This window comes from Lathyrus oleraceus, chromosome 7 (genome assembly GCF_024323335.1).
Source record: "Lathyrus oleraceus cultivar Zhongwan6 chromosome 7, CAAS_Psat_ZW6_1.0, whole genome shotgun sequence".
Lineage (NCBI taxonomy): Eukaryota > Viridiplantae > Streptophyta > Magnoliopsida > Fabales > Fabaceae > Lathyrus > Lathyrus oleraceus.
The window spans coordinates 359,948,261-359,972,759 of NC_066585.1; the positions used below are offsets into that span (position 1 = coordinate 359,948,261).

A 24,499-nucleotide genomic window follows, 5' to 3' on the forward strand; every position below is an offset into this window, starting at 1 on the left:
AGCGAACGTTCGCTAGGCGAGCGTGTAGCGAACGCTCGCTAGGAGAGCATGTAGCGAACGCGTAGCGAACAAGCCAGTTTGGGCCATTTTCTGGATTGGGCCATTCGTGAGCTGGGCCTTCGTTCCTTTAAGATCAGTGTCATAAAAATGAGTCGGAGTGCCCTGAAAAATGTCTTAAAATATTAATGGGCAAATTTTGGGGTATGACACCATTGTATTTTCAAACTTTTTTCTTAATCAAATTTGTAAATGAACTTAACTATACCTGACTTAAAATTTCAAAAGACAAAAAGAACTAACACTCATTCAAACCTTTCTAGGCCTTTTGTGCCTTTGTTAAACTTAAACTTTTGTTAAAAGCAACTCATTCACTTTGATATTGTTACCACGAACTACGAGGTTTTGATCCCTTATTTTATGTTGGTACGTAGACACAAGTCCAAAGGTCTTGTCAAACATAAAAATATAATTAATGGATTATTTTCTCATCCCCACACTCTATTTATTGCAAACATCATTTTATACCAAAATACATGTACACACAAAAAAGGGCTCCCTAGGAGTACCTAGGACACTTTGAGTGCTAACATCTTCCCTCTGTGTAACCAACCCCCTTACCTGTAATCTCTGGCATTTTATTAGTTTTGATTTGAAAACTTCTTATCTTTGGGTTTTGTTCGTACTTTTCCCTTTTCCCTTGGAAACAATAAAAGCGCGGTGGCGACTCTGTTTTTATTCACGTTAAGTTTATCCATAGCTTAATGGTCATGAATTTACCGCTACACTCATCATCGCCAAATGCACACGAATACACAACGAACAGAAGCGTTCCATCACAATTGAAGAAGGGATCAAAGAACGCATCAGATGTTGAGGTGATTTCTTTGTTGATTCACGTATGCCACCGGGTGAGTTCTTTGTTGATTCACGAATGCCTGAGTGAGCTTTTCGCCAGCACCGTGAAAGCTCTTTCTGTATTTGGACCATAGGTTCGAATGAACGTGAAGAGTGAGTTTTGGCAATATCAATCAGGGTTATGTTGGAAGATTGGATTGTTGGCCCAAGTGCCTTTTTTTTAATCCACCCTTCCATGGCTGATACCCTTTTTTTCATTATGGTGCCAAAGTTTTAGATCTAGAATTGGGCCCTTGGACCCGCAACAACATCTACATGCTAGCAAGCTTGCACCGCCTTTTTCTCCTCTAAGCCCAATTCGAGCTCTTGTTTGGCTGGGTTTTATATGCAATTAAGGAGATAATTAGCCATTAGGATTTAGTTAATGATTAGGATTTAGTTAATATTTAGATTTCTAAATCTTGACTAATTAATTAGGTATTTGGTTAAAATTAGATTAGTGTGATTAGGACTTATTTTCTTAATTAGTAAATAGTTAACTAGAATTTTAGAAATATAATTTGGTTAGTTAATTAGATCTAGAAAATTAGGATTTAATTAGATAATTAGATAATTTTCTAGAATTTTAGAAATTTAGGATAGGTTAGATATAATTGATTTTAATTGATTTTCATGGTTAGAAAATTAATCCAATATCAATATTTTGTGAAATGACCATTTTACCCCTTAAGGGTTTATTTTTTATTTTGACCACAAATGCATGCTCCCTTAGGGTTAAGTTTGACTTAGAATTTTAATTAGTTTTAAATCAAGTCTTTGATTAACAAATGCATACTCCCGTAGGAATAGCATTTGAATTCAATTCTAACCCTTAGATTATGATTAATCATAGATCTCAAGTTAATTCAAACCTTTCGATTCAAGTTGATCAAAAGAAATTTTGATCAACTAAATCCTTTGATCTTGTATAATCCCACAGTCTAATTCAAGTGATCAAAAGACCCTTGATCACTTGATAAGACTTCTTCTGTAAGCTGTGGAGCTCGAAGCCTCGTGTCAGACTCTCGACCAAGGCATCCCCAATCATACCAAGCAGTGGATCATAGAAGGCACATCAAAGGCGGTTCTTCAAGAGCTTGTTAATCAAAGTTAGAATTGTGTGACATGAGCCTTAAACAATAGAGAAGGGGTGAGAGTGGAGAATTTCTATCCTCATGCTGAATATCTTTGGGTACGGGATGCTTGATCCAGTTGCTCGTCGTATTCACCTTTATTCATAGACTTTAGCACAATTCAAATCACATGAATTGCAAGTCTCTCCATTCATAAAATAGTAGTGCAACAAATAAAGGACTGCACCAATAACTTATCAATCATGACCAAGTTGTACGACATGAGCCTTAAGAAATAGAGAATGAATGGCAATGGAGAATCCTAATAACTCATTCTGAATATCTTTGGGTACGGGATGCTTGACCCAGTTGCTCATCGTATTCACCCTTATTCATAGACTTTAGTGCAATTCGAATCAAATGATTGATAAGGTCTTCATCATCACAAGGAACAACAAAGATTCTCCTCCAGCAACTTGAAAGTTATGATGATAATTACATGTCACGAGTCTTAAGTAGTAAAGAAGGGATGAGAATGCATAATTCCTACCCTCATTCTGGATATCTTTGGGTACGGGACGCTTGACCCAGTTGCCCATCGTATCCACCTTTACTCATAGACTTTAGTGTGGTTCTTATCAAGTAACTATCATGTCTCTTCCACAGTCAATCAATCACTTCTTTTTCCTCAATCATCTTGATGTCAGCCCTATTGGGCTAAACTACGAAAGCTCTGACTTTCTTATTGCACAGTGAGAATACGTAGACCGGAGAATTCAGATTCTCTGCGAGCTACCCTATTTATAAATCTTCATTCTTCATTCATTCAACCAATACCATATTTTTGATATCAGGTATACCTCTCCTTGGACTCCAAGTACATCCTGTTATGACGATATAGCGACAGTCCACCTCATGAATCAAGAGTTGTTTGGATCGTCCCCGAACATTTAATTCATTCTTTTCGGCTAAGACACATGTTTACACTTTGATTCAGAGTCTATTTCTTTCATGGATCCAAGATACTATTCGTCTTTGATCTCAAACCGTTTGTTCCCCAGTAAGTGATACCATATTCTCTATACTACAATACTGCAATCATTCGTTGAAGTGGTGTTTGTCTTGTGAGTCCCCTTTGCTTAGACAAATATCTCTCTCTTTGTTCCATGGCAGTTAACCTCCGAAGTTGGGTTTGTCTTGTGAGTCCTCGTTGCTTAGACAAATACCTTTTGTTACCCTTCTGTTGGTACAAGTTATACTTTCCATCACTTTCATTTCTCCTTTGTTTTTGTGGTTCCACGAACTACGATTGCTCTGACTTTCTCATTGCATAGTGAGAATATATAGGCACGAGGATGCGTATCCTTGGCGAGCATACTTATTTATTCCTTCTTCCGCCTTAGGGCACCATTCATATCTTTCATGATCCATTATCTACCTTCAATCATAAGTCATTCACCCTAGCAACATACTATTTCTTTGAGACCAAAATATAGTTTTCTTTGAAAATCCATATAACTCTTTTAGGACGATATAACGGCAGTCTGCTTTTGCACTTAGAGTTGTTTGGCTCGTACCCAGACATTTTATTCCTTCCTTTTTGGCTAAGACGTTGTTTCCCTCTATGGTATAAATTCCACTTCTCTTATGGACTCCAATATACCCTTACCTTTGGTTTCAAAGTATACAATTTTCAGTCACTTGTTACCAAATATTCATTTCTATGAATTTGGTCATTCATTCCATTCATCTCCATGATGCATCCAGATTCTACCTTCATTCACTCCATGTGATATACCTATTCTTTTAAGCCAATTACAATATCCCTTTGAGCTCCATCTTGTGTCACCTTGTGAACCAAGAGCTGTTTGGCTTGTACCCAAACACTTAATTCTCCTTATTTTCGGCTATACCGTATAGTGGCAAATGCTATCGGCTAGTCCACATATCAGTCAATGCCAATTTTACTCTTGGGTTCATATTTCACCCCTTGTTGGAGTTCAAATCAGATTACCCTTTGGTTCAGACCATATTATTATCATAATTCTATTCATCTCCCATCACTAGTTCTTTGAAGTACTGAGCTCTGAATTCCTCATTGCACTATGAGGATATGTAGGCATGAGGGCCCTAATCCTCACTGAGCATTTTATCTATTTCTCTTTCTTTTCCCTCATTATTTTGCGAGTAATCTTTAGATATAACACTCATTCGAGTGAGAACAATCAAAATGGTTCCCATGGAGTACCATGGATGTAATGGGTGATAATACCTTCCCTTTGCATAACCGACTTCCTTACCCAACATATCTCTTTCCCCCGGGTTTTATCGATGTTTTCCCTTTCCTTCAGGAATAAGTAAAGTTCGATGCCGACTATATTGTATGTTCGAGCATGCGATACGTTCGGGTATATTTCCGCTAGCTTCACCATGAATTAGGGTTTTGTTCCATTGCAAGATCAACAAACAAACCACGTGGTCATCAAAAGTTAAAACACCCACAATTAGGGTTTCATGTTTAAATACAATCTCACCAGACAAATAATATAATGCATGGTCCCAAAACAAGCAATGGGCCCTATCACATAAACCCCAAGACAAATGACCCAAGTTATGAATCAATATTTAGAGTTTTCAATACCACATGGTCTATTAGCATCAAAGATCAAGAACTAGGGTTTAGGCATGAGTGAATACCATGATACAATCTCCAAGGTCTCAAGCACCAAGATCTAGGGTTTTGATGTTATGTTATGTCAAGATGTGAACTCCATGAATCAAGACCCCATAGGGCATGGAATTAGGGTTTCCAACAAGCATATGGTGAAAAGTCAAGCCACAAAGTGCATTAGGACCAAATCTTCCCTTATTAGGGTTTCATGAGGCACCCATTTAGTCAAAACCTATAAATCAAGCATGATGCTCCACCAGCAAGTCTCCAATATATGAGCCCTTGATTAGGGTTTGAGTAGCCAAGCCAAGGATCAAAGAGTATCCACAAGATATCATAACCATATCATCAGGAATTAGGGTTTGAAAGACCTGAGGAGTGCCATGATGAAACCTTCTTGAATCCATATCTCAAAGATCAAGCAAATTAGGGTTTCACATCCCCTATGCTCATATGAATAGTCAATGCCAAGCCTTTGAAGTTTAACACACACCCAAACCCTAGTTTGCAAGCCAAGAGCTTTGAATCTATAGATTAAAAAATGTCAACATACATGATGCATATGAATGAGTGCAGATGAATCTTAAGCCCAAGGTTGAGCGAAAAGATGAAAAGGGGAGGGAAAATTTTGGGGTATGACAGCTGCCCCTATTTAATCCACCTAAACCTGAATGTAAGAATTGCTAGAGCTTTTCGAGTATTCTAGGTAGAAGAGGATTAAATACCAAAGTATCCAAAAAACTTCCCGTTGAATACTGTTATAAGGTGATATAGGTAAGTGTATATGGAATATGGAATGGCAGGTAGACTTTCAGAGGTTCATCTATTGGGGTTTTGATTGAACTATTTCGTGGGGAAATATCAATTGCAAAGGAGATTCATGATATGCATGTTATATGTATGTTTTATTATTTTATGACACATGAAGCCATATATGCTAAGCTTCGGGTCTGGTATGAGAACATGAAGCCCATAAGTTAACATGAAAGTTCTAGAATGCCCTCGTAGACAAGGGGTTTCAAAAATGAATCATCAGTTCAAAATGATTATCAACCCTGAAGGTTGGAAAAAATGTCATCAATCCTAAAGATTGAAAAAAGGGTTCGTCAACCATGAAGGTTGGAAACAATGAGATCATCAACCATGAAGGTTGGAAAAAATCAACAACCATGAAGGTTGGAAAAAAATTCAACAACCATGAAGGTTGGAAACAAAGGGATCATCAACCATGAACGTTGGAAAAAGATTCAATAACCATGAAGGTTGGAAACCAAGGGATCATCAACCATGAAGGTTGGAAACTAAGGGATCATCAACCATGAAGGTTGGAAAAATATTCAACAACCATGAAGGTTGGAAACTAAGGGATCATCAACCATGAAGGTTGGGAAAAGATTCACCAACCGTGAAGGTCGGAAACAAAGTTTATCAACCATAACAGTTGAAAAAAAGGTTCATCACCCATGAAGGTTGGAAACAAAAGATACTAAATCATTAAGATTAAGGAAATAATACCAATCAAATCGGGCTTTAAAAGATGCCAAGAAGGTTGGATTTTGAGGGAAGTGCCAAACTAACTGGTTTTAAAAGGTACCAAGCAAGTTTGGGATTCGAAGGTGCCAATAAAATATTGGGCTTTAATTCTTCTGATCTGCATCAACGACTTCATGTTATGCTAGATGAATGATATGCATGAGTGAACTGACGCGATTCATACATGATAATGATTTATGCAATGGTTAAGCTAGATGCTCATATAGAGGGAGATGGGAATTTTGGGCTAGGATAATGGTCATGTAGACGTGATTCTCCGACACCTACTTCAAGTTGAACAGTTGTTGTCACACCTTTGGATTATGTCTAAAACATGGAGAATGATTGTACTTATGTAGTCTGCCTCTGCCTCAATCTGCTGAGTATCTGCATATTTCCCCAGTCACAAATTATGGAGTAGTCTCATCATCTGAAGGTTTCAAATTGGCTTGCTCCAGCATCTTGAAACGGTATCCTCTTAATTAACCATTTGTGGGAGTGATTAACTTCTCGTGCTCTTAAGGTGGCTTTCCCCAATATGAGCCTTGAAGTAACTTTACCCATGTCTGGCTGATTTAGAGAGATTTGTAGAACCTCAATGTGGTTTCCCTAGATTTACTAACTCTTGAAGAGATTTGAGTTACGGGATATCAAAATAAATGTTCAATCTTCCCACTATGTAAGCTTTCTTGATGTCAAGTGCTTGTTCACAAGTAAAAATGCTCATTTTGAAAATGATAATTGTAATGTCATGCTCATGCAAGTTTTGAAACTCAAGTGTGTTCACTAAGATCTGGTGAATGAATCACTGATTAGAATGCCATATCAGTATCAATACAAATGACAAGAAAATATTTAGGAGTCAGCTTGATGCAATCTTACCATAGTGTGCTTTCAAAATAAACCCTGCTTCAATTAGGTTTTTTTGAGGGTTGTAATGTGTCCCGGTTCATGGTTTTAGAAATAAATGATATAAGGCTCAATACCTATTCTAACCCACCCATTCTCCGTGATATTCTCCAATCATACATTCAGTTAACTTAAAATAAACGTCCATCTTTCAGAAAAGGATTTGAATAGTAATAGAGATGGTTACGGAACCATGAGAGTTTGGAGTGAGAGTCACTCACCTTTGACTTTTGTTTGAAACCACATAGATTTGATCTTGTTGAGGATTTTGTTATTGATGCTCATTTTATTTTATTTTGTTTTTGCTTTCCCTTATTTTTGCCTGGACCCATCCTTTGGGTTTGCAGTCCACCGGGATGCCCTAACTTTTGCCTAAGTCGATCTTGTTTTCAAGCTCTTGACTTAGCGGGCTTTTGGTTTACTTTTGATTCTTCATCTCTTTTTTTGGAGAAAATCCTGTGATATTTGCTTTCTTAATTTATTACAAGGTTCGTGATTGTCTCACTCATTTTGTAGGTAAGGGATAACTAGTGTGAATATGTGATTTTGTCCTCTTGAGAGTGATATGATATGATTGATCACTTGATGGGATATCCTCCTTATGAAATTTGAACGCAAGGTCAAACTAACTCAAGATTACCCTGCCCCTGGTTAAAAATGAGGGTTCTATGTGTTAAGGAAGGAACTCCTACTTCAAGGCCCAAAGGGTTTGACTAGGGATTAACTTCCTTATATCTCTGGTGTTTAGGGATTTGAACAATGCCTTACATAATCAGCACAGTCTTATTCAAAAGCATACGGGTAATGATCTTGCGTATTTTATATTGCATCATTCTCTTTTAATTTTGCTTGAGCAACAGTTTGATACTGATAAATGAAATATGAGTGAACACGAATGGATTTAATCAAAACATTCCCATTTATTTCATTATTATTATCATTCGAAAACAAACAGGTTTTGCAAATGAACAACAATTTAACAAACAAGAAAAGATTACAAATGCAAATGATTGAGTAGTCTAATGCTGTGAAGTTTGACAGACTCGATCTGTTTAGGCACCATTACCCTAACATTAATCAATATAGGTAGCAGATGTGTATAAGACATAGGAACTGGATCATAGTGAGGATGTCTCCTTTCTTGATCATTATTTCCCTTGCTGATTTGTCTCTGCTTCAATTTCCGATTGCCTTGAGCGGTCCTTTGATGTGACAAGATATATTGTTCTTGAGGAATAATCGGAAGAATACCTGCAGTTGCAGTCTGTATGATATCTCTCTTCGAATTAATCTTTATTCGTTCATCAATTGCAAACTGATTTGGGAAACTTGTTGTCATGCTATCCAAGAATAACCCCAAGACCAAGTCAGCTTTGTCTTGATTGTGATTCAAACCTGATGGGAAAATAGCAAGTGTACTATTTTTCTCACTGTAGTAATAAAAGGGAAATTCCCCGTTTGTCGATCTCAAGGACTGCTTGACGATACAGAGTTTATAGATTGTTTCAATTAGACAAAAAGCCTTTGGTTTTTGTGATATGAGTAATTCTACTATCAATTGCAATTAAATAAAACAAATAAAATGGTTGAACGAGAGACAAATTAGAGTAGATTGCTAGGGTACGGTGAATGAAACTTCCTGGAACAGATATAATTTATGAAGGCTTTGACAATAATCTCGTCCTATTGATTCCGGTCCTCAAGGGTATCTATTCCTAAGTCCTTAGTGAAAAGACCTTTGATTATGTAACCTAATTACTATGTCCATAAATAATTAAGTTCATACTCAAGCATTCGAATATCAAGAATTTCCAGTCAGACAGAAAATCCCTAGTCCTAGGCGATCTTTACTATCCAAAGTTCTTATACAAATCAAGGAATAATTGTTGTCCAGCTAAAACTATTCATATTAATCATCATTCGTTGGTCCGACGAATAAAGCATAAAGAACGGTGATAAGAACAAATCAATTGAAAAGAAGAAATAGTCAATGCATTCACAAACATAAAATCTGTCACATTCAGAATCAGGGTCACCCCCCTAGCAATGGGGGGTTTAGCTACTCATAATAGAAATAAAAACAAAGATGAACATTGTTGTCATTACAGAACTTCTTGAGGAATCAATCTTCAATCGTCGGAAAACTCTTGAACATATGAATCCTCTGATAATCCTTGAGTCTCCAGATCTCAAACGCGTCTCCTTTTTCTCCAAAATTGTCCAACCCTTGGAAAATCGTCGTCTCCCCTCTAAATAGCTATTCAGTTGGACTTTTCCTGATTTTGGGCTTCATACGCGTATTGCCCAGTCTCATACGTGTATTGCACTGTTTCATACGCGTATTGCACGTATGATAGTATATAATACGCGTATTGCTCTGTCTCATACGCGTATTGCACGTAAGACAACATCTGATACGCATATTGCTAACTCCCATACGCGTATCACCAGAAGCTTGTCTTTTTGCTTGATATTCCACCCCTCTGGTCATACGCGTATGCTACGCGTACTGGGAAGGTCCATACGTGTATCATGTAAGGCCATACGCGTATGGGCAGCAGGTTCTCCAAGAATTGATTTTTTCTTCCGTTTTCTTGCTCTGGCTCAATTTCGCATCTGACGTTTGATTCCCTGAGCTTCCAAACTAGTTTTTGACCTGCTAACATACCCAAAAGTGTAAAATATCCTCAAGAAACTCATAATTAACAACACACTCTATATTATAGAATTGAGCTTATATCTAACTAAACATGCTTAAGTTTATGCATTTGACCTGACTTATTTACGGTTAAATAGTGAAATACCTAGCATAAATGGTGACTGATCACAACCCCAAACTTAGCTTGTTGCTTGTCCTCAAGTAACATTATATTACCATCAAAGATCATGTCACCCCAAACTTACTGTAAAACAGTTCTTACCACAATACTGCTGAAATCTTTCGCACTGGACCTCTTGATGTTTTTTTCAGGTTTTCTGATTTTTCCACATAACCAACGAGCTAGAAACTCTTTCCCTCAGAGATATGACTTTACTTGTTAGCTTATATCACACTCTCACCAAGTCTCTCTGGGTTAAAGTGTTATCACTCTCAAATCACAATATGCAATATGAAATCAGAAGTTTGAATAGATTCTCTCATCCTATCAACATGTACAATCACACACACTTTTTGAGGTCTTTTGGGTTGTAACGGGGCTTTGGTTTAGGTAGGGTATGAAATTGGAACAACGGTTTTTTGGTTCAGAGTACATGAAATCATTCTCTCACTACGTTTCTTTCCTATTATTCCTGTAGGGTTTTGTAATCCTCTTTTCCTTTTATCTATAGTGAATGTAGCATTTTTCAAAAGTTGTTCTTTTATTGTTTTTCGCTTTTCTCTTTCTTTCTTTTCATGTTGTTGTTGTTTTTCTCTTCTTTTTTTTTTTTTTTTTTTTTTTTTTTTTACTACATTCACTTACTGCAAAGCTACCCCAAACTTAAAGGTTGCTATTCCAACAGCAACCCCAAACTTAGATAGAAACGTAGAGATGAAATCAATCCTCACATACTCTGAACAGGGTAGGATAGTTACAAGGTCATGGGTTGAGAAAAAAAACGGGTATATCAGAAATAAATGATTAACAGGCTCAACAGGGTGAAACAATGGATAATAATAATAATGGGATGGCTAGAAAGGCTCTAGGTGATAAATAAAAACATGCCTCAGTGTGTGTATTCGTACAGCTAATAATAACAAAAGAACATACGCAAACCAAGATTGATAAAGACATACCTGATATCTCTCATATGATGATAAGTGTTTGGCTTTTTCGGATCTCACCAGGACGGGTTAAGCTGACTTGTTCTATCATACCTCTGAGTTCAAAGCTCATGCTCGTGGTTCTGATGTTAATCTTAACCAGTGCGTCCAATCATAAACAACAGTATCTACAGTCAGGGGACTGAAAGAGAGGACGCCCAAGTATTTGGTGTAAGTGATCAAGATAACCAATAGCCAGACATAGTCACATATCTAACGAAATAAACAGGAAACTGGAGGTAAACAAAATCAAATTCATTAGATTAAGACAACCCATAATAGGCGATTACATCAAGGCAAAAGAAAATAAAAACTGAATAAACCAAAAAGAAAAATACACAAAGAAATTTCAAACCTCCCTTGGGTTGCCTCCCAAGCAGCGCTTCGTTTAACGTCGCATGGCTCGACGGGACACCTCACACTCAGATGAGTTTACACAGTTTCAATTGGTCCCCCTTCATCGGGATTATATAGTTTCAACCTCTGACCATTAACCTTGAAGGTCTCGCCATTCTTCTCATTTAAAACTATTGTGGTTCCTCCTTTCTTTGGTACCACATGCACAGGACTTACCCACGAGCTGTCAGAAATGGGGTAAATCATTCCCGAATCTAACAACTTTACAACCTCTTTCCTTACCACTTCTTTTTCTTTTTCATCATCCTTCTCCTCAATCTCTCTGACCGACAGACTAAGAACTCTTTCCAACGGTAATTCAGGAAGCTTTCTTTGAATTGTGCTAGTTACAATTTGATCAATTACTTCCACGGAGTGGTTTGTACACATATTCTCTTTATGTTTCATAGTATCTCGGACATCAATTCGGAGCTCTTCATCATATACCTTTAGGGTCAAGGTACCTCCCTCCATGTCTATCATGCATCTACCTGTTTCTAAGAAAGGTCTGCCCAGAATCAGAGGTATCTCTTCATCTTCTGGAATTTCCAAAATTACAAAATCAACAGGAAAAACAAATTTATCAACTTTGACCAGAACATCCTTAACTACCCCAAAAGGTCTCTTCACTGAGTGGTCAGCAAATTGAAGTGTCATTCTGGTATCTTGAACATTTCCAATTCCTAGCTTCCTGTAAATAGACAAAGGCATAAGGCTAACACTAGCCCCCAAATCAATCAGCGCCCTTTTAAAGGACCTATCTCCAATGGTACACGGGATGGTCACAGAACCTCTATCTGGCTTCTTCACTGGAATCTTCATACCCTGCAAAATAGCACTACAAGTTTCAGTTAGTATAACAGGGTCAGTGTCAGTGGTGTGCTTCTTGGAGATGATGTCTTTCATGAATTTCGCATAGATAGGCATCTGCTCGAGTGCCTCAGAGAATGGAATATTGATTTCTAATTTCTTGAACAACTCCATGAATTTCTGAAAAAATTTCTCATCTTGCTTCTTCTTTTTGTTTCTTTGTGGGAATGGAAGCTTAATGATGGGTTTTGGTGCAGTGAGCTTTTCTTGTACCACCGGCGGTATTACAATTTCTTCCTCAGGTGGTGCCTTGTTTTCTAAGATTTCCAGGTCCACTTCTAGCAATTGATCTTCTTCTTCATCCTTCTTTTTAAGATCTTCAACAGATCTTCCGCTTCTTGTTGTTACCGCACTCACATTATGGTGCTCCCTCGGATTTGTCACTGTTGCACTAGGTAATGCGCCCGGTGTTTGAGAATTTGTTATCTGTTGTGCTATCTGAACCAATTGAATTTCCAGATTTTTGATGGATGCACTGGTGTTTTTCTGATTATTCCTGGTTTCTTCCTGGAATTGCATAACCTGAGTCACCATCTTCTCTATAGCAATCTCCCAATCCGCTTTCTTTGGTACTTGTTGCTGATAAGGTTGCTGTTGCGACTGATATTGTGGTTGGTAAGGTGGTTGTTGTTGTGGAGGTCTTGCTTCTGAATATCACCTTGCTGATCCTTCCAAGAGAAATTAGGATGATTTTTCCACCCCGGATTATATGTATTTGAGTAGGGATTATTCTGCCTCAGGTAATTTATAGCTTGCACTTGTTCTGCGGTTGCAACACAATGCATGGCAAAGTGTGGTCCACTACAAATCTCACAAATCATGGTCTGAACCGGTTGAACTTGAGCAACAGTCTGGGTACCTAAATTCATAGCTTTCAATCTTCTTTCAACCTCAGCTGCAATCTGGTCTTCCATTTTCACTACCTGATTTGCTAATTTCAAGTCAATTTTTCCCTCCGGCTGATTCACAGTGCGGTCATATAATTCCAAATGCTCATTAGCTGCAATAGCTTCGATGATCTTTTTGATACCAGTTGCTGTTGAAAAATTAGATGAGCCACCAGTAGCTGTATCAATGAGTTGCTTCGTTCTCATCTTCAGCCCGTTTACAAAATTTTGCATTTGTTCAGTTGCATCCAGATTATGTGTAGGACATGCAACTAAACATCTCTTGAATCTTTTGTATGCATCTCCAAGGGTCTCTCCGTCTTTCTGTTTAAAATTCACAATGTCATACCTCTTACGGATATACACAGAAGCAGGAAAATACTCGTTCAAGAATGCTAGTAAATAAAATTTTGGATGCAGAGCAACAAAATTTTAATTGAAAATAAATTAATAAACTCTATTATCTTTGGCAGTCCCCGGAAACGGCGCCAAAAACTTGATGGGAAAATAGCAAGTGTACTATTTTTCTCACTGTAGTAATAAAAGGGAAATTCCCCGTTTGTCGATCTCAAGGACTGCTTGACGATACATAGTTTATAGATTGTTTCAATTAGACAAAAAGCCTTTCGTTTTTGTGATATGAGTAATTCTACTATCAATTGCAATTAAATAAAACAAATAAAATGGTTGAAACGAGAGACAAATTAGAGTAGATTGCTAGGGTACGGTGAATGAAACTTCCTGGAACAGATATAATTTATGAAGGCTTTGACAATAATCTCGTCCTATTGATTCCGGTCCTCAAGGGTATCTATTCCTAAGTCCTTAGTGAAAAGACCTTTGATTATGTAACCTAATTACTATGTCCATAAATAATTAAGTTCATACTCAAGCATTCGAATATCAAGAATTTCCGGTCAGACAGAAAATCCCTAGTCCTAGGCGATCTTTACTATCCAAAGTTCTTATACAAATCAATGAATAATTGTTGTCCAGCTAAAACTATTCATATTAATCATCATTCGTTGGTCCGACGAATAAAGCATAAAGAACGGTAATAATAACAAATCAATTGAGAAGAAGAAATAGTCAATGCATTCACAAACATAAAATCTGTCACATTCAGAATCAGGGTCACCCCCCTAGCAATGGGGGGTTTAGCTACTCATAATAGAAATAAAAACAAAGATGAACATTGTTGTCATTACAGAACTTCTTGAGGAATCAATCTTCAATCGTCGGAAAACTCTTGAACATATGAATCCTCTGATAATCCTTGAGTCTTCAGATCTCAAACGCGTCTCCTTTTTCTCCAAAATTGTCCAACCCTTGGAAAATCGTCGTCTCCCCTCTAAATAGCTATTCAGTTGGACTTTTCCTGATTTTGGGCTTCATACGCGTATTGCCCAGTCTCATACGCGTATTGCACTGTTTCATATGCGTATTGCACGTATGACAGTATATGATACGCGTATTGCTCTGTCTCATACGCGTATTGCACGTAAGACAACATCTGATACGCGTATTGCTAACTCCCATACGCGTATCACCAGAAGCTTGTCTTTTTGCTTGATATTCCACCCCTCTGGTCATACGCGTATGCTACGCGTACTGGGAAGGTCCATACGCGTATCATGTAAGGCCATACGCGTATGGGCAGCAGGTTCTCCAAGAATTGATTTTTTCTTCCGTTTTTTTGCTCTGGCTCAATTTCGCATCTGACGTTTGATTCCCTGAGCTTCCAAACTAGTTTTTGACCTGCTAACATACCCAAAAGTGTAAAATATCCTCAAGAAACTCATAAGTAACAACACACTCTATATTATAGAATTGAGCTTATATCTAACTAAAAATGCTTAAGTTTACGCAGTTGACCTGACTTATTTACGGTTAAATAGTGAAATACCTAGCATAAATGGTGACTGATCAAAACCCCTCTTGCACACAATGCTCTTACCCTTTTCCATGACTCTTCGATGGTCGGTGTCAGCGAATTGTTTTCTTTTTGACGAAAGAATAGATAATAAGGTGAGTTTTCTTGGTTGATATGCATGAAATGCAAATGAATAAATGCATATGTTAGGGATGGCATACAAATAATTATGCAACATCCATATATTCAAATTACTGAAGGTGACATAACTCAGGTTCAAAATTCCGACATATATACAACAATGCAAAAAATGAAATGCAATAATGTATGTTAATAGCACAAAATAATTCGGATAATATGCGCATACTGCGTGATGTAAGATCAAAAGTTTGGCATATCCATGAGAAAAAAGGTATGTAGAGTATATGATTTCCTGCAAAAAAAACCCATATCCCCCTCACAGGTAGGTTCTAGTCTTCAGAAGGTAGTTCCTAGAAGGTTCCCAGAGTCATCGACTCGAAATGAAAAACCCTTTCGTAGCGAATTCTTGTAGGACAAAAGTACTTTCAAGTGAATCTAGTTTGTATGTGGTTCTCGTGACAACCCAACACGTAAAATGCAGCTGTACACGACTATCCACGAGTTTATCTTATGTATGTACTTAGCTTGGGTGTAGAGCTTCACTCATGTAGCATAACCCCAACCTAATAGAGAGTATAAAAGATATCCAGTATAAACAATATTTAAAGCAATAAAGAATGGGATAAATAAAAGTGAGTAAAGCATGAAGATAAGCACCTAGAGCAAGCTAATGAGGCAATAAAAACTAGGCTCGACTCCTTTTAGCGACTAGGAAATACTCCAAGTAACAGAGTTCCCCAGTAGAGTCACCAGTTGAAGCTAGCGGAAATATACCTGAACACACCGCATACTCAAACATACAACAAAGTCGCCATCAGACTTTATTTATTCTCGAAGGAAAGGGAAAATATCGATAAAACCCGAGGAAAGATAAACTAGGTAAGGAAGTCGGTTATGCAAGGGGAAGGTATTAGCACCCCCTTATATTTGTTGTACTCAACGAGAACCATTTTGATTGTTCTATGCTTGGATGGGTGTTATATCTAAGGTTACTCGCAAAAGAATAAAGGGGAAAGAAAAAGAAAAGATAAAGTGCTCGGTGAGGATTGGGCCCTCATGCCTACATATCCTTATAGTGCAATAAGGAATTCAGAGCTTCATAGTTCATAGAACTAGTGGTGGGAGGTGAAAAGAAGTGTGATCTCAAATATGGTCTGAACAAAAGGATTGTATGATATGAACTCCAAAAAGGGATTAAATTTGAACCCAAGAGTAAAACTAGCGTGAATTGATATGTGGGTAGCTGGAGCGTGGTTCCACTATATGGTACGACCGAAGAGAAGGGTATTGCTTGTATACAACTGCAAAGAAAGTAAGGAATGTTTGTCTAAGCAACTAGAGGACTAAAAATACAAACAAATCAGCTCTTGGTTCAGAAGCAGGCACTGATCATTTGCCCAAAAGTATATGTGGAACTCAAAGAAGGATTATATTTGGTTCAAAGAGAACAGTTTGTCACATGGAGTGAACTAAGGTAATAGATATTGAAAGGAGGTCATGATTAATGCTCCATGGATATGTATGGAGGAATACAAAAAAAAAGAATAAATATGCTCGTGGAGGATTCAAACCCTCGTTCCTACGTATTATCATCCTACAATGAGAATGTCAGAGCTCTATAGTTCATGGAACTAATGAGACATAAGGATAAGATTGATAGGATTTCCCAAAGGCAAAGAAAATTTCTTAGCAAGCAAGAGTGTGGCATTAACCAATGATGGTGATAAACCATAATGAAAAATGAGATATGATTGACCTACACATGAGAGGATTTATAAGGTAAGAGAGCTTCATCTAAGCACGTGAGGTCTTATAAGATGAGCAATGATTAAGAGGTGATTTGCCAACACTCAAGAGGATTTACAAGGAAATAGAGCTTCTTCTAAGCATGAGCGGTATTATAAGATGAGCAATGAATAATAAATGATTGGACTACACACGAGAGGATTTACAAGGCAAGAGAGTTTCGTCTAAGCACGAAAGGTCTTATAAGACGAGTAATGAATAGGGGATAAGTTGCCAACACACGAGAGGGTTTATAAGGCAAAATAGCTCAAGAGGTATGTCTAAGCATAAGAGGACTGATAAGACAAACCATGATTGAGGGGTTTCCAAGGAACAAGAGGACTGATAAGGCAAACAATGATTGACTAGAGTGGGCGTAAGCACAAGAGGAATGACAAGGCTCACAATGAATAAGGGTTTTCCAAAGCACAAGAGGACTGACAAGACAAATAATGATTGAATGGAGTGAGCCTAAGCATAAGAGGTCTGATAAGGCTCACGATTATTGAATAGGGTTTTCCAAAGCACAAGAGGACTGGCAAGGAAAACAATGATTGAATGGAATGGGCCTAAGCACAAACAGTATGATAAGGCTCGCAATGATTGAATAGGGTTTGCTAAAGCACAAGAGGACTGACAAGGAAAACAATGATTGAATGGAGTATGCATAACCACAAGAGGTATGATAAGGCTCATAATGATTGAATAGAGTTTGCCAAAGCACAAGAGAAATCACAAGGCAAATAATTATTGAATGAAGTGGGCCTAATCATAAGAGGTCTGATAAGGCTCACAATGATTAAATAGGGTTTGCCAAAGCACAAGAGGACTAACAAGGTAAACAATGATTGAATTGATTGCTTAGGACTCCAAGACTTGATCATAAGGGAATTGATCTAAAGGATATCTGAATATCAAAGAGAGTATGATTTATGATCCACTGAGGAGAGACTGATTGATGTGCAATGGTGCTTGAATGTTGAAGTATTGAATATTGGGTGCTTGCTTGAAGAAGACTTGTCAATTGTATGATTCAAATTATACTGAAGTCTATGAACAAAGTTGAATACCTTGAGCAATTGGGTCATTCGCCCTGTACCCAAGGATACCCTAGACAAGGATAGGAATTCTCCACTCTCATCATTCTTTGTTACTTAAGGCTCATGGCGTACAACTTGAATCAGGATTGACAAGTTGTTTACAGAAGATTCAGAGTATTGATCTTGGTGATACAATGCTACACATTGTAGAAGAAGACTTGACAACCAATTTATTTTAATTGTGCTAAAGTCTATGAACAGAGGTGGATACCTTGAGCAACTGGGTCACTCGTCCCGTACCCAAGGATACCCTAAACAAGGATATGAATTCTCCACTTTTATCATTCTTTGTTTCTTAAGGCTCGTGCCACTTAATTTGAATTATGATTGACAAGTGTTGATACCTTTGTTATGCTTTAGAAGTAGCCCACTTTGTTGGCTATGCTTGATTGGTATTGACTTTGAAGTCTTAATCTTGCATTTGAACCTTGAGATCTTGAGCTCATGAGATTCAGCATATCCAATATAGCTTGAGCACAATGGACTTGTCCTATCAAGTGATCAAGGGTCTTTTGATCATTTGAATAGGCTTGGGGATTACAACATGATACAAATGATTTGGTTTACCAAAGCGACCTTTGATCAACACTAATCAGTGGGATTCATAGAAATTAGCTAGACTATGTACCACAATCTAATGATTAATCAGTTAATTGAATCAAATAGTTCTAAGTAACCCTAAGCTAGGGGATCATGCAAAAGTCAGGATTTATACCTAGGGGTAAAATGGTCAATATGCTAAAAATGGAGTTATTAGGAAAATAGTTTTCTAAAATCAATATTTAATCAAGAAATAATCATAATTATACCTAATTATGCAAAAAATATAAATAGTCTAATTATTCTAATTATCCTAATCAAGATCAAGATTTGAAACTTAATTAAATTCTAAAAATCTAACTAAGACCTAGATTATTAATGATCCTGAACATGAAAATTCTAATCAATTTAATTAGAACTTTAATTAACATGATTAACCACAATTGATCCTAATACTGATTATCCAAAAGGGATTAGCATGAACTAATTAGGAATAATCAAGAGATTAACATGAGGGTTGCAAGCCCAAAATTGAGGTGTATTAGTAAAATGTTTGGGCCTGGGGTTCAAAGCCCAGGCGTTGAACAGTCGCTAAAAGAAATTTCCTGATGGATTTGGACTGGGCCTCTTGTCCAGTCAAGGCCTCATTCTCTGCAGGGAGGTGCAGATTCATGGAAAATTTTACCCTATACCCCTACAATTGTACCCATACCCCTACATTTAAATTTTTTTGACCAAAATACCCTCATATAAATAGGGTATATTTTCCGTTTCAAATTTTTTTTACCATTTTCGTTGAAGACTTCCGGAGAAGAAATTTTTTTGGCGTTTTTGCATTGTATACCGGAACACTTAAGAGTAAGTCTTCCGGTTTGAAAAGTGTATACCGGAACACTTCTCTAAAGTGTTCCGATTTGTTGTTTTTATGGACACTGAACCGGAAGTCTTCTAGAAAGTCTTCCGGTTTGTATACTTGTATACCGGAACACTTTCTTCAAGTCTTCCGGTTTGGATGATGTGTACCGGAACTCTTCTTTGAAGTGTTCCGGTACGTAATTTTTTTTTTTTTTTTTTAATTTTAATTATTTTTTTTTACATTATTTTTGCAGTGGTTCAAAGAAGAGGTGCAGATGGCCGGATTCCAGTCCGCACGTTAGGCCGGGGTGCATCTTCATCTGCAGCTGCAGCTGAGCCGACTGGATATCCAGGAGGGTCGTACGATACATCGCTTTTGGTGAAGTACGAGCATCATGTTGCTCGACATATATGGTTCGGTGAGGTAAGTAAACGGACTATATTTGAAAATGAATAATAGTTGAATATTTTATAATTTGTTTTCTAACATGTGTTTTAATGGTTTTTAGGAAAGAGGACCAAAGAAAGAATTGAAGGTTGCCGGACATGGACTGAAGTTGAATTCTAGGGTTCCATTGGCTCTTCCACCACAGATGGAGAGTTGGGTATCTAGATCCGGTTTAGCTTCACTGCAGAGAACGAGTCTGAACAAGATAGACACAAATCTTGTCTCTGCATTTGTGGAAAGATGGCATCTAGAGACATCTTCATTTCACATGCCGTTTGGTGAAATGAGCATTACTTTAGATGATGTCGCATGTCTACTTCACTTGCCCATTAGGGGTATCTTTTGGAGTCCTCAGGATGTGACTGAAGAGCTAGCTGTTGAACTTGCTGTTGACTACCTAGGAGTGTCACAGAGTCAGGCACAGTCACATGTTCGGAGCTGCAGGGGGTCGTATTACAAGTTGGAGTGGTTATATGATATATTCGTACATCATAGGGCTGCTTCCAGCTGGGCATATGCGACTAGAGCATATCTATTGATGTTGGTGGGTTCCACCATATTTGCTGATAAGACCTTTACACTTGTAGAGGCACGATACCTCCTCCTGTTTAGGGACTTGGATGGATGTTCAGGATATAGTTGGGGAGCAGCTGCACTAGTTACCCTCTACCGATATCTTGGAGATGCGTCCATGTACAGTTGCAAACAGCTAGGTGGATATCCTACTCTCCTACAGGTATATAATTTAATTTTGTTAATTAAGTGTTGGATTCATTTTATAAAATATTGTAACTTAATTTGTTTTATTTATTATGTTTTTATTTTGTAACAGTGTTGGATTCACGAGTATTTTCCAACTGTTGGAAAAAGAGGGGAGAATTGGAATCCTGCTGGAAACTGTGGTCTTCCCCGAGCGATGAGATGGTCGTATAGACAGGGAGTCCTGAAGGTCGATGATTTACGACCTATTTTGGACGAGCTGACACCTACCGACGTCATCTGGCGACCATTTGAGGATCATAGAGCATGGCGTGTATTTGATGAGATATGTCTTTACAGGGGCTGTTTGAAGTGGGGTGAAACAGTTGTTCCATACTTGCCTGATAGATGTTTACGTCAGTTCGGGTATAGGCAGTATGTTCCATCCCCACCTCTGGATTGTATGATGGCGACGGATATTGATGTTGATTGGATCAGTTACCATCAGAGTGTTGTCGATGTGATCGGTTCATCTTCCGTGGCCACCACTCCATCTGAGGTAGTAGACGGTTATCTGGAGTGGTATTATCGTGTTTCCCATCCACGGTTGGTCCCTCCCCATCGTGACGCTCCTAGAGAGGTACCCGTTCCTGTATATGACGCCGGGCCATCTGATCCTGATTGGGCTCGTGTATCTACATTGATTCGTCGCTATCTGAGACAGGTTAATGCTGAAGAGGAAGATCCACAGTTTTCTGATTTATTTGAAGCTTTGCATATTTCTCGTTCACATTGATTATATGTATTAAGCTTTGAATATAATAGACATAATAATATAGATTTCATGTTTTGATTACATATTTATGTTTTGATTACATAATCATGCTAATACAGGTGTAAGTAATTGCCAATGTTGCATACGTCCTGCAAATCCTAGCATCCAAGTAGTTGCTATATGAGAACGAAATTTCTTCCAATCTAATGTGACCGGTGGCAATGGAAACCCCTCTTTCATGTTAACCTGATAAAGTAAAATAATTAAAAGATTAAGTCATATAACATAAAATATTAACTGGAATAATTAAAATATTTAGACATATAAATACATACCTGAACCCAATGATTCTGGTTAACAAAACCAATGCAATAAATAGAGACATTTGGTGAATGTGAACTTGTCATCGGAAAGAAAGTGATGCACGGATTGCCTAAACAGACAAGTACAACATTATAACGATTCGCTATCAAGTAACCCATATCTGGTAGACTCATCCATTTTTCAGGTGGCTGTGAACCAAACGATTCTATCATCAAAGATTCTCTCACAGCTGACAACCGATTAGAAAATAACTTGTCATACAAAGTTGACCTATCCTTGTCTATTAATTCCAACCCCAACTCTCTGCGAACCATTGACCAACCATCCTCACCATATCCATGCAATGATGCAATGACTCTAAATCCACAATTACCATCTGATTCAACATTAACTACATCTTCAATGTATGACCTAATATGATTAGGAAATTGAACAATGAATTATGGTTGCTTCTTTGATAATTTGATCTTCTTCGAAGTCTGTGATGGTTGAGATTGCCTTTGTGAAGATTGAGATGCCTTATCAACATACTCATGATACGAAGGGTCCCTATAAACATCATAATCTGCTGGTTTTTTCCCTTTCTTCTTCACTCCTCCTTTGGTTTTTATTTTCTCAGGTGGTGGACACAATGTTGTCATTGTTGGGTATGCTAGTTCACATACCCTACTCCTTAATGCCCTTTTCCCAACAACATCTAATGACCTAAATCGTCTCCACAACTCATCCATTGCAGCTGTCATATCCACCTCTGATCCATCATCTTCACCTATCTCTAACTCAACTTCCATAGTTAGTTTCCTCCAATGAACATGAACAACATCAATGGGTATCGGTATACCACCTACTCTGTATCTTCCTAACTCACAAGCACAAGGTAACCCATAAGATGTTCTAAGAGTACAACCACATATTTGCCTGTTAGTTCCAACATAATCAACTCTCAATAACTCTTCAGCAATACGTCTCAAAGCAGCTCGAGATACGGAACCACGCAAATAACCATAAAAGGGACTTACGTGCGCGTTCTCAACTTCGTAAAAACTCTTTTGAAATGAAGCTCTAATGTTTCCCAGTTGTAACCTCAAGTTGTTATTCATGGCTTCCCAACATTTGACCATGTCACCTATACTGTTTCCTAACATCTGCTTTAACTTCCAATGAGCAGATTCAACCCTAAAAATATCAGATATAAAAAATACCATTAGATATTGAAAATATCAAGTATTAAAAATATCAGATATTGAAAATAACACATCAAAAAACATAAAAAAAATATCAAATATAAAATTATAAGACGTACCGATTAGTCGTTGTGTTACCCAAATGTAGGACTCGATTAATCCATGCTCCAACAAATCTATGCCTATGTGGAGTCAACCATGTGTCTTTCACATAATTAATAAATCCACTATAATCAACACATGCTTGCTCAAGTTGATGCAACCGCTGACCATACTCAACCTCATCACTAGCCCAGACAACTTCCATCCATAATGTGTCTATCGTCTTTTGCAGGTCATTCACCACATGTTGTTTGCATTTGGCACCAACGTTTTTGTTAATGTGAAATCTACATAGCAAATTAATCGAGTTGGGAAACACAACTTCAATTGCTTTCATCAAAGCAAGATCTCTATCTGTCAAAATCACTTGTGGACACATGTCTTTCTTCACAAACAACTCTTTTAATTTCTCCAATACCCAGCAAAAATTCTCTGTTTGCTCAGACTCCATATATGCAAATCCAACAGCAAAAGTCAACTCAGTCGATGTCATGCCAACAATTTCAAACAAAGGTTGTCTATATTTGTTTGTCTTGTAGGTGCTATCCATAACTAACACAATCGGAAATATATTCAACAACTTCACTGAATCAGGATGTGCCCAAAATATCTCTCTCACCACTTCCGAGTCATCCTTTTTTCTACTCCAATACACATATCCTACATCCTCAATAAGCTTAAACAGATGTTGTATCTCACTCCTTGGACCTCTTATCTCTTTTTCTATCACACTCTTATGCTTGTATACTTGCGTAATACGAGTGACATTCTCAGGAAACTTGTCTTGCAAGGAAAGCAAAATGTTTCTAGGTGCTACATGTCTCTTTGCCAAATCAGCGACATGTTGCTTCTCATCTGTGGTCAACCTACCAATAAACGAATGACCTTCTAATCTATCAGGTAAACCATGATTATGTAACCCACATTTTACATCAATCTTCCAACCAGATCCATCTTTCGCCGGAGTCGACCTGATTTTAAATGGACATCCACATTTCTTGGACGCACTTTGGGTACCACTATCACTAATCTTGTGTTTCCCACCTTTATCACAGCCAAATATTATTTTGTTACTTCTCCCTCTCTTCCCCGTTTCAGTATCTGAACGACTGATAATAACAGTTACTTTATTGTCAATTCCAACCTCTTTAATCCATCTGATAACCTCTTCTCGTGTACCAAATCTTTCCGTCGTCATAAACGCATCAGTAGTATCTAAACATATTTTGGGAAGATTTTCCATTTCTGTAAAAAAAAAAAAAAAAAAAATTAAAAAAAAAAAAAAAAAAAACACGTACAGGAAGACTTAAAGAAAGACTTCCGGTACACAAAAAAAGCAAACCGGAACACTTCTCCAAAGAGTTCCGGTATGCAAATTTTTTTTGAAATTTTTTTATGTGAACCGGAACTCTTTCCTTAAGTGTTCCGGTTTGCTTTTTTTGTGTTCCGGAAGTCTTCCCAAAAGTCTTCCGGTTTGGAAAAATACATACCGGAAGTCTTTTTGCAGGTGTTCCGGTGCGAGGGGTGTGAAAGTGTAATTTTTGTAATTTTCAACTGAATGGTAAAAATGAAATGGTAAATTGGTTAAAACCAATTAAGGGTAAAATGGGAATTTTTAAATTTTTGTAGGGGTATAGG

General features: G+C 37.6%; 3 protein-coding genes across 3 annotated transcripts in view; 1 reads left to right on the forward strand and 2 right to left on the reverse strand.

Annotated features, from left to right (window-relative positions):
- LOC127103837 (protein MAIN-LIKE 1) overlaps positions 1 to 21,334 on the forward strand; it is a 104,494-nt gene extending 83,160 nt beyond the window's left edge. The window contains exons 3-4 of the mRNA XM_051041078.1: positions 19,839 to 20,513; positions 20,610 to 21,334. Of these exons, the coding sequence (XP_050897035.1) occupies positions 19,839 to 20,513; positions 20,610 to 21,272 (1,338 nt within the window). The 3' untranslated portion in view covers positions 21,273 to 21,334. The remainder of the gene's footprint in view (positions 1 to 19,838; positions 20,514 to 20,609) is intronic.
- On the reverse strand, positions 21,256 to 22,003 carry LOC127107132 (uncharacterized). Its single transcript, XM_051044407.1, has 2 exons — positions 21,587 to 22,003; positions 21,256 to 21,497 (listed from the first exon to the last, which is right to left on the reverse strand). The coding sequence occupies exons 1-2, from the start codon at positions 21,887 to 21,889 to the stop codon at positions 21,357 to 21,359; spliced, it is 444 nt and encodes a 147-aa protein (XP_050900364.1). The 5' UTR covers positions 21,890 to 22,003; the 3' UTR covers positions 21,256 to 21,356.
- Positions 22,004 to 22,015: 12 nt separating this feature from the next.
- Positions 22,016 to 23,990, reverse strand: LOC127103838 (PKS-NRPS hybrid synthetase cheA-like). Its single transcript, XM_051041079.1, has 2 exons — positions 22,879 to 23,990; positions 22,016 to 22,751 (listed from the first exon to the last, which is right to left on the reverse strand). The coding sequence occupies exons 1-2, from the start codon at positions 23,409 to 23,411 to the stop codon at positions 22,016 to 22,018; spliced, it is 1,269 nt and encodes a 422-aa protein (XP_050897036.1). The 5' UTR covers positions 23,412 to 23,990.
- Positions 23,991 to 24,499: the final 509 nt, after the last annotated feature.

Bases quoted from the DNA above. Each gene is read 5' to 3' on its own strand.
- LOC127107132 (XM_051044407.1), bottom strand. From the start codon at position 21,889: ATGGTTCGCAGAGAGTTGGGGTTGGAATTAATAGACAAGGATAGGTCA. The intron at 21,498-21,586 runs GTATGTATTTAT...TTACTTTATCAG, and splicing joins ACCAGAATCATTGGGTTCAG to GTTAACATGAAAGAGGGGTT.
- LOC127103838 (XM_051041079.1), bottom strand. From the start codon at position 23,411: ATGGATAGCACCTACAAGACAAACAAATATAGACAACCTTTGTTTGAA. The intron at 22,752-22,878 runs GTACGTCTTATA...TGATATTTTTAG, and splicing joins GGTAACACAACGACTAATCG to GGTTGAATCTGCTCATTGGA.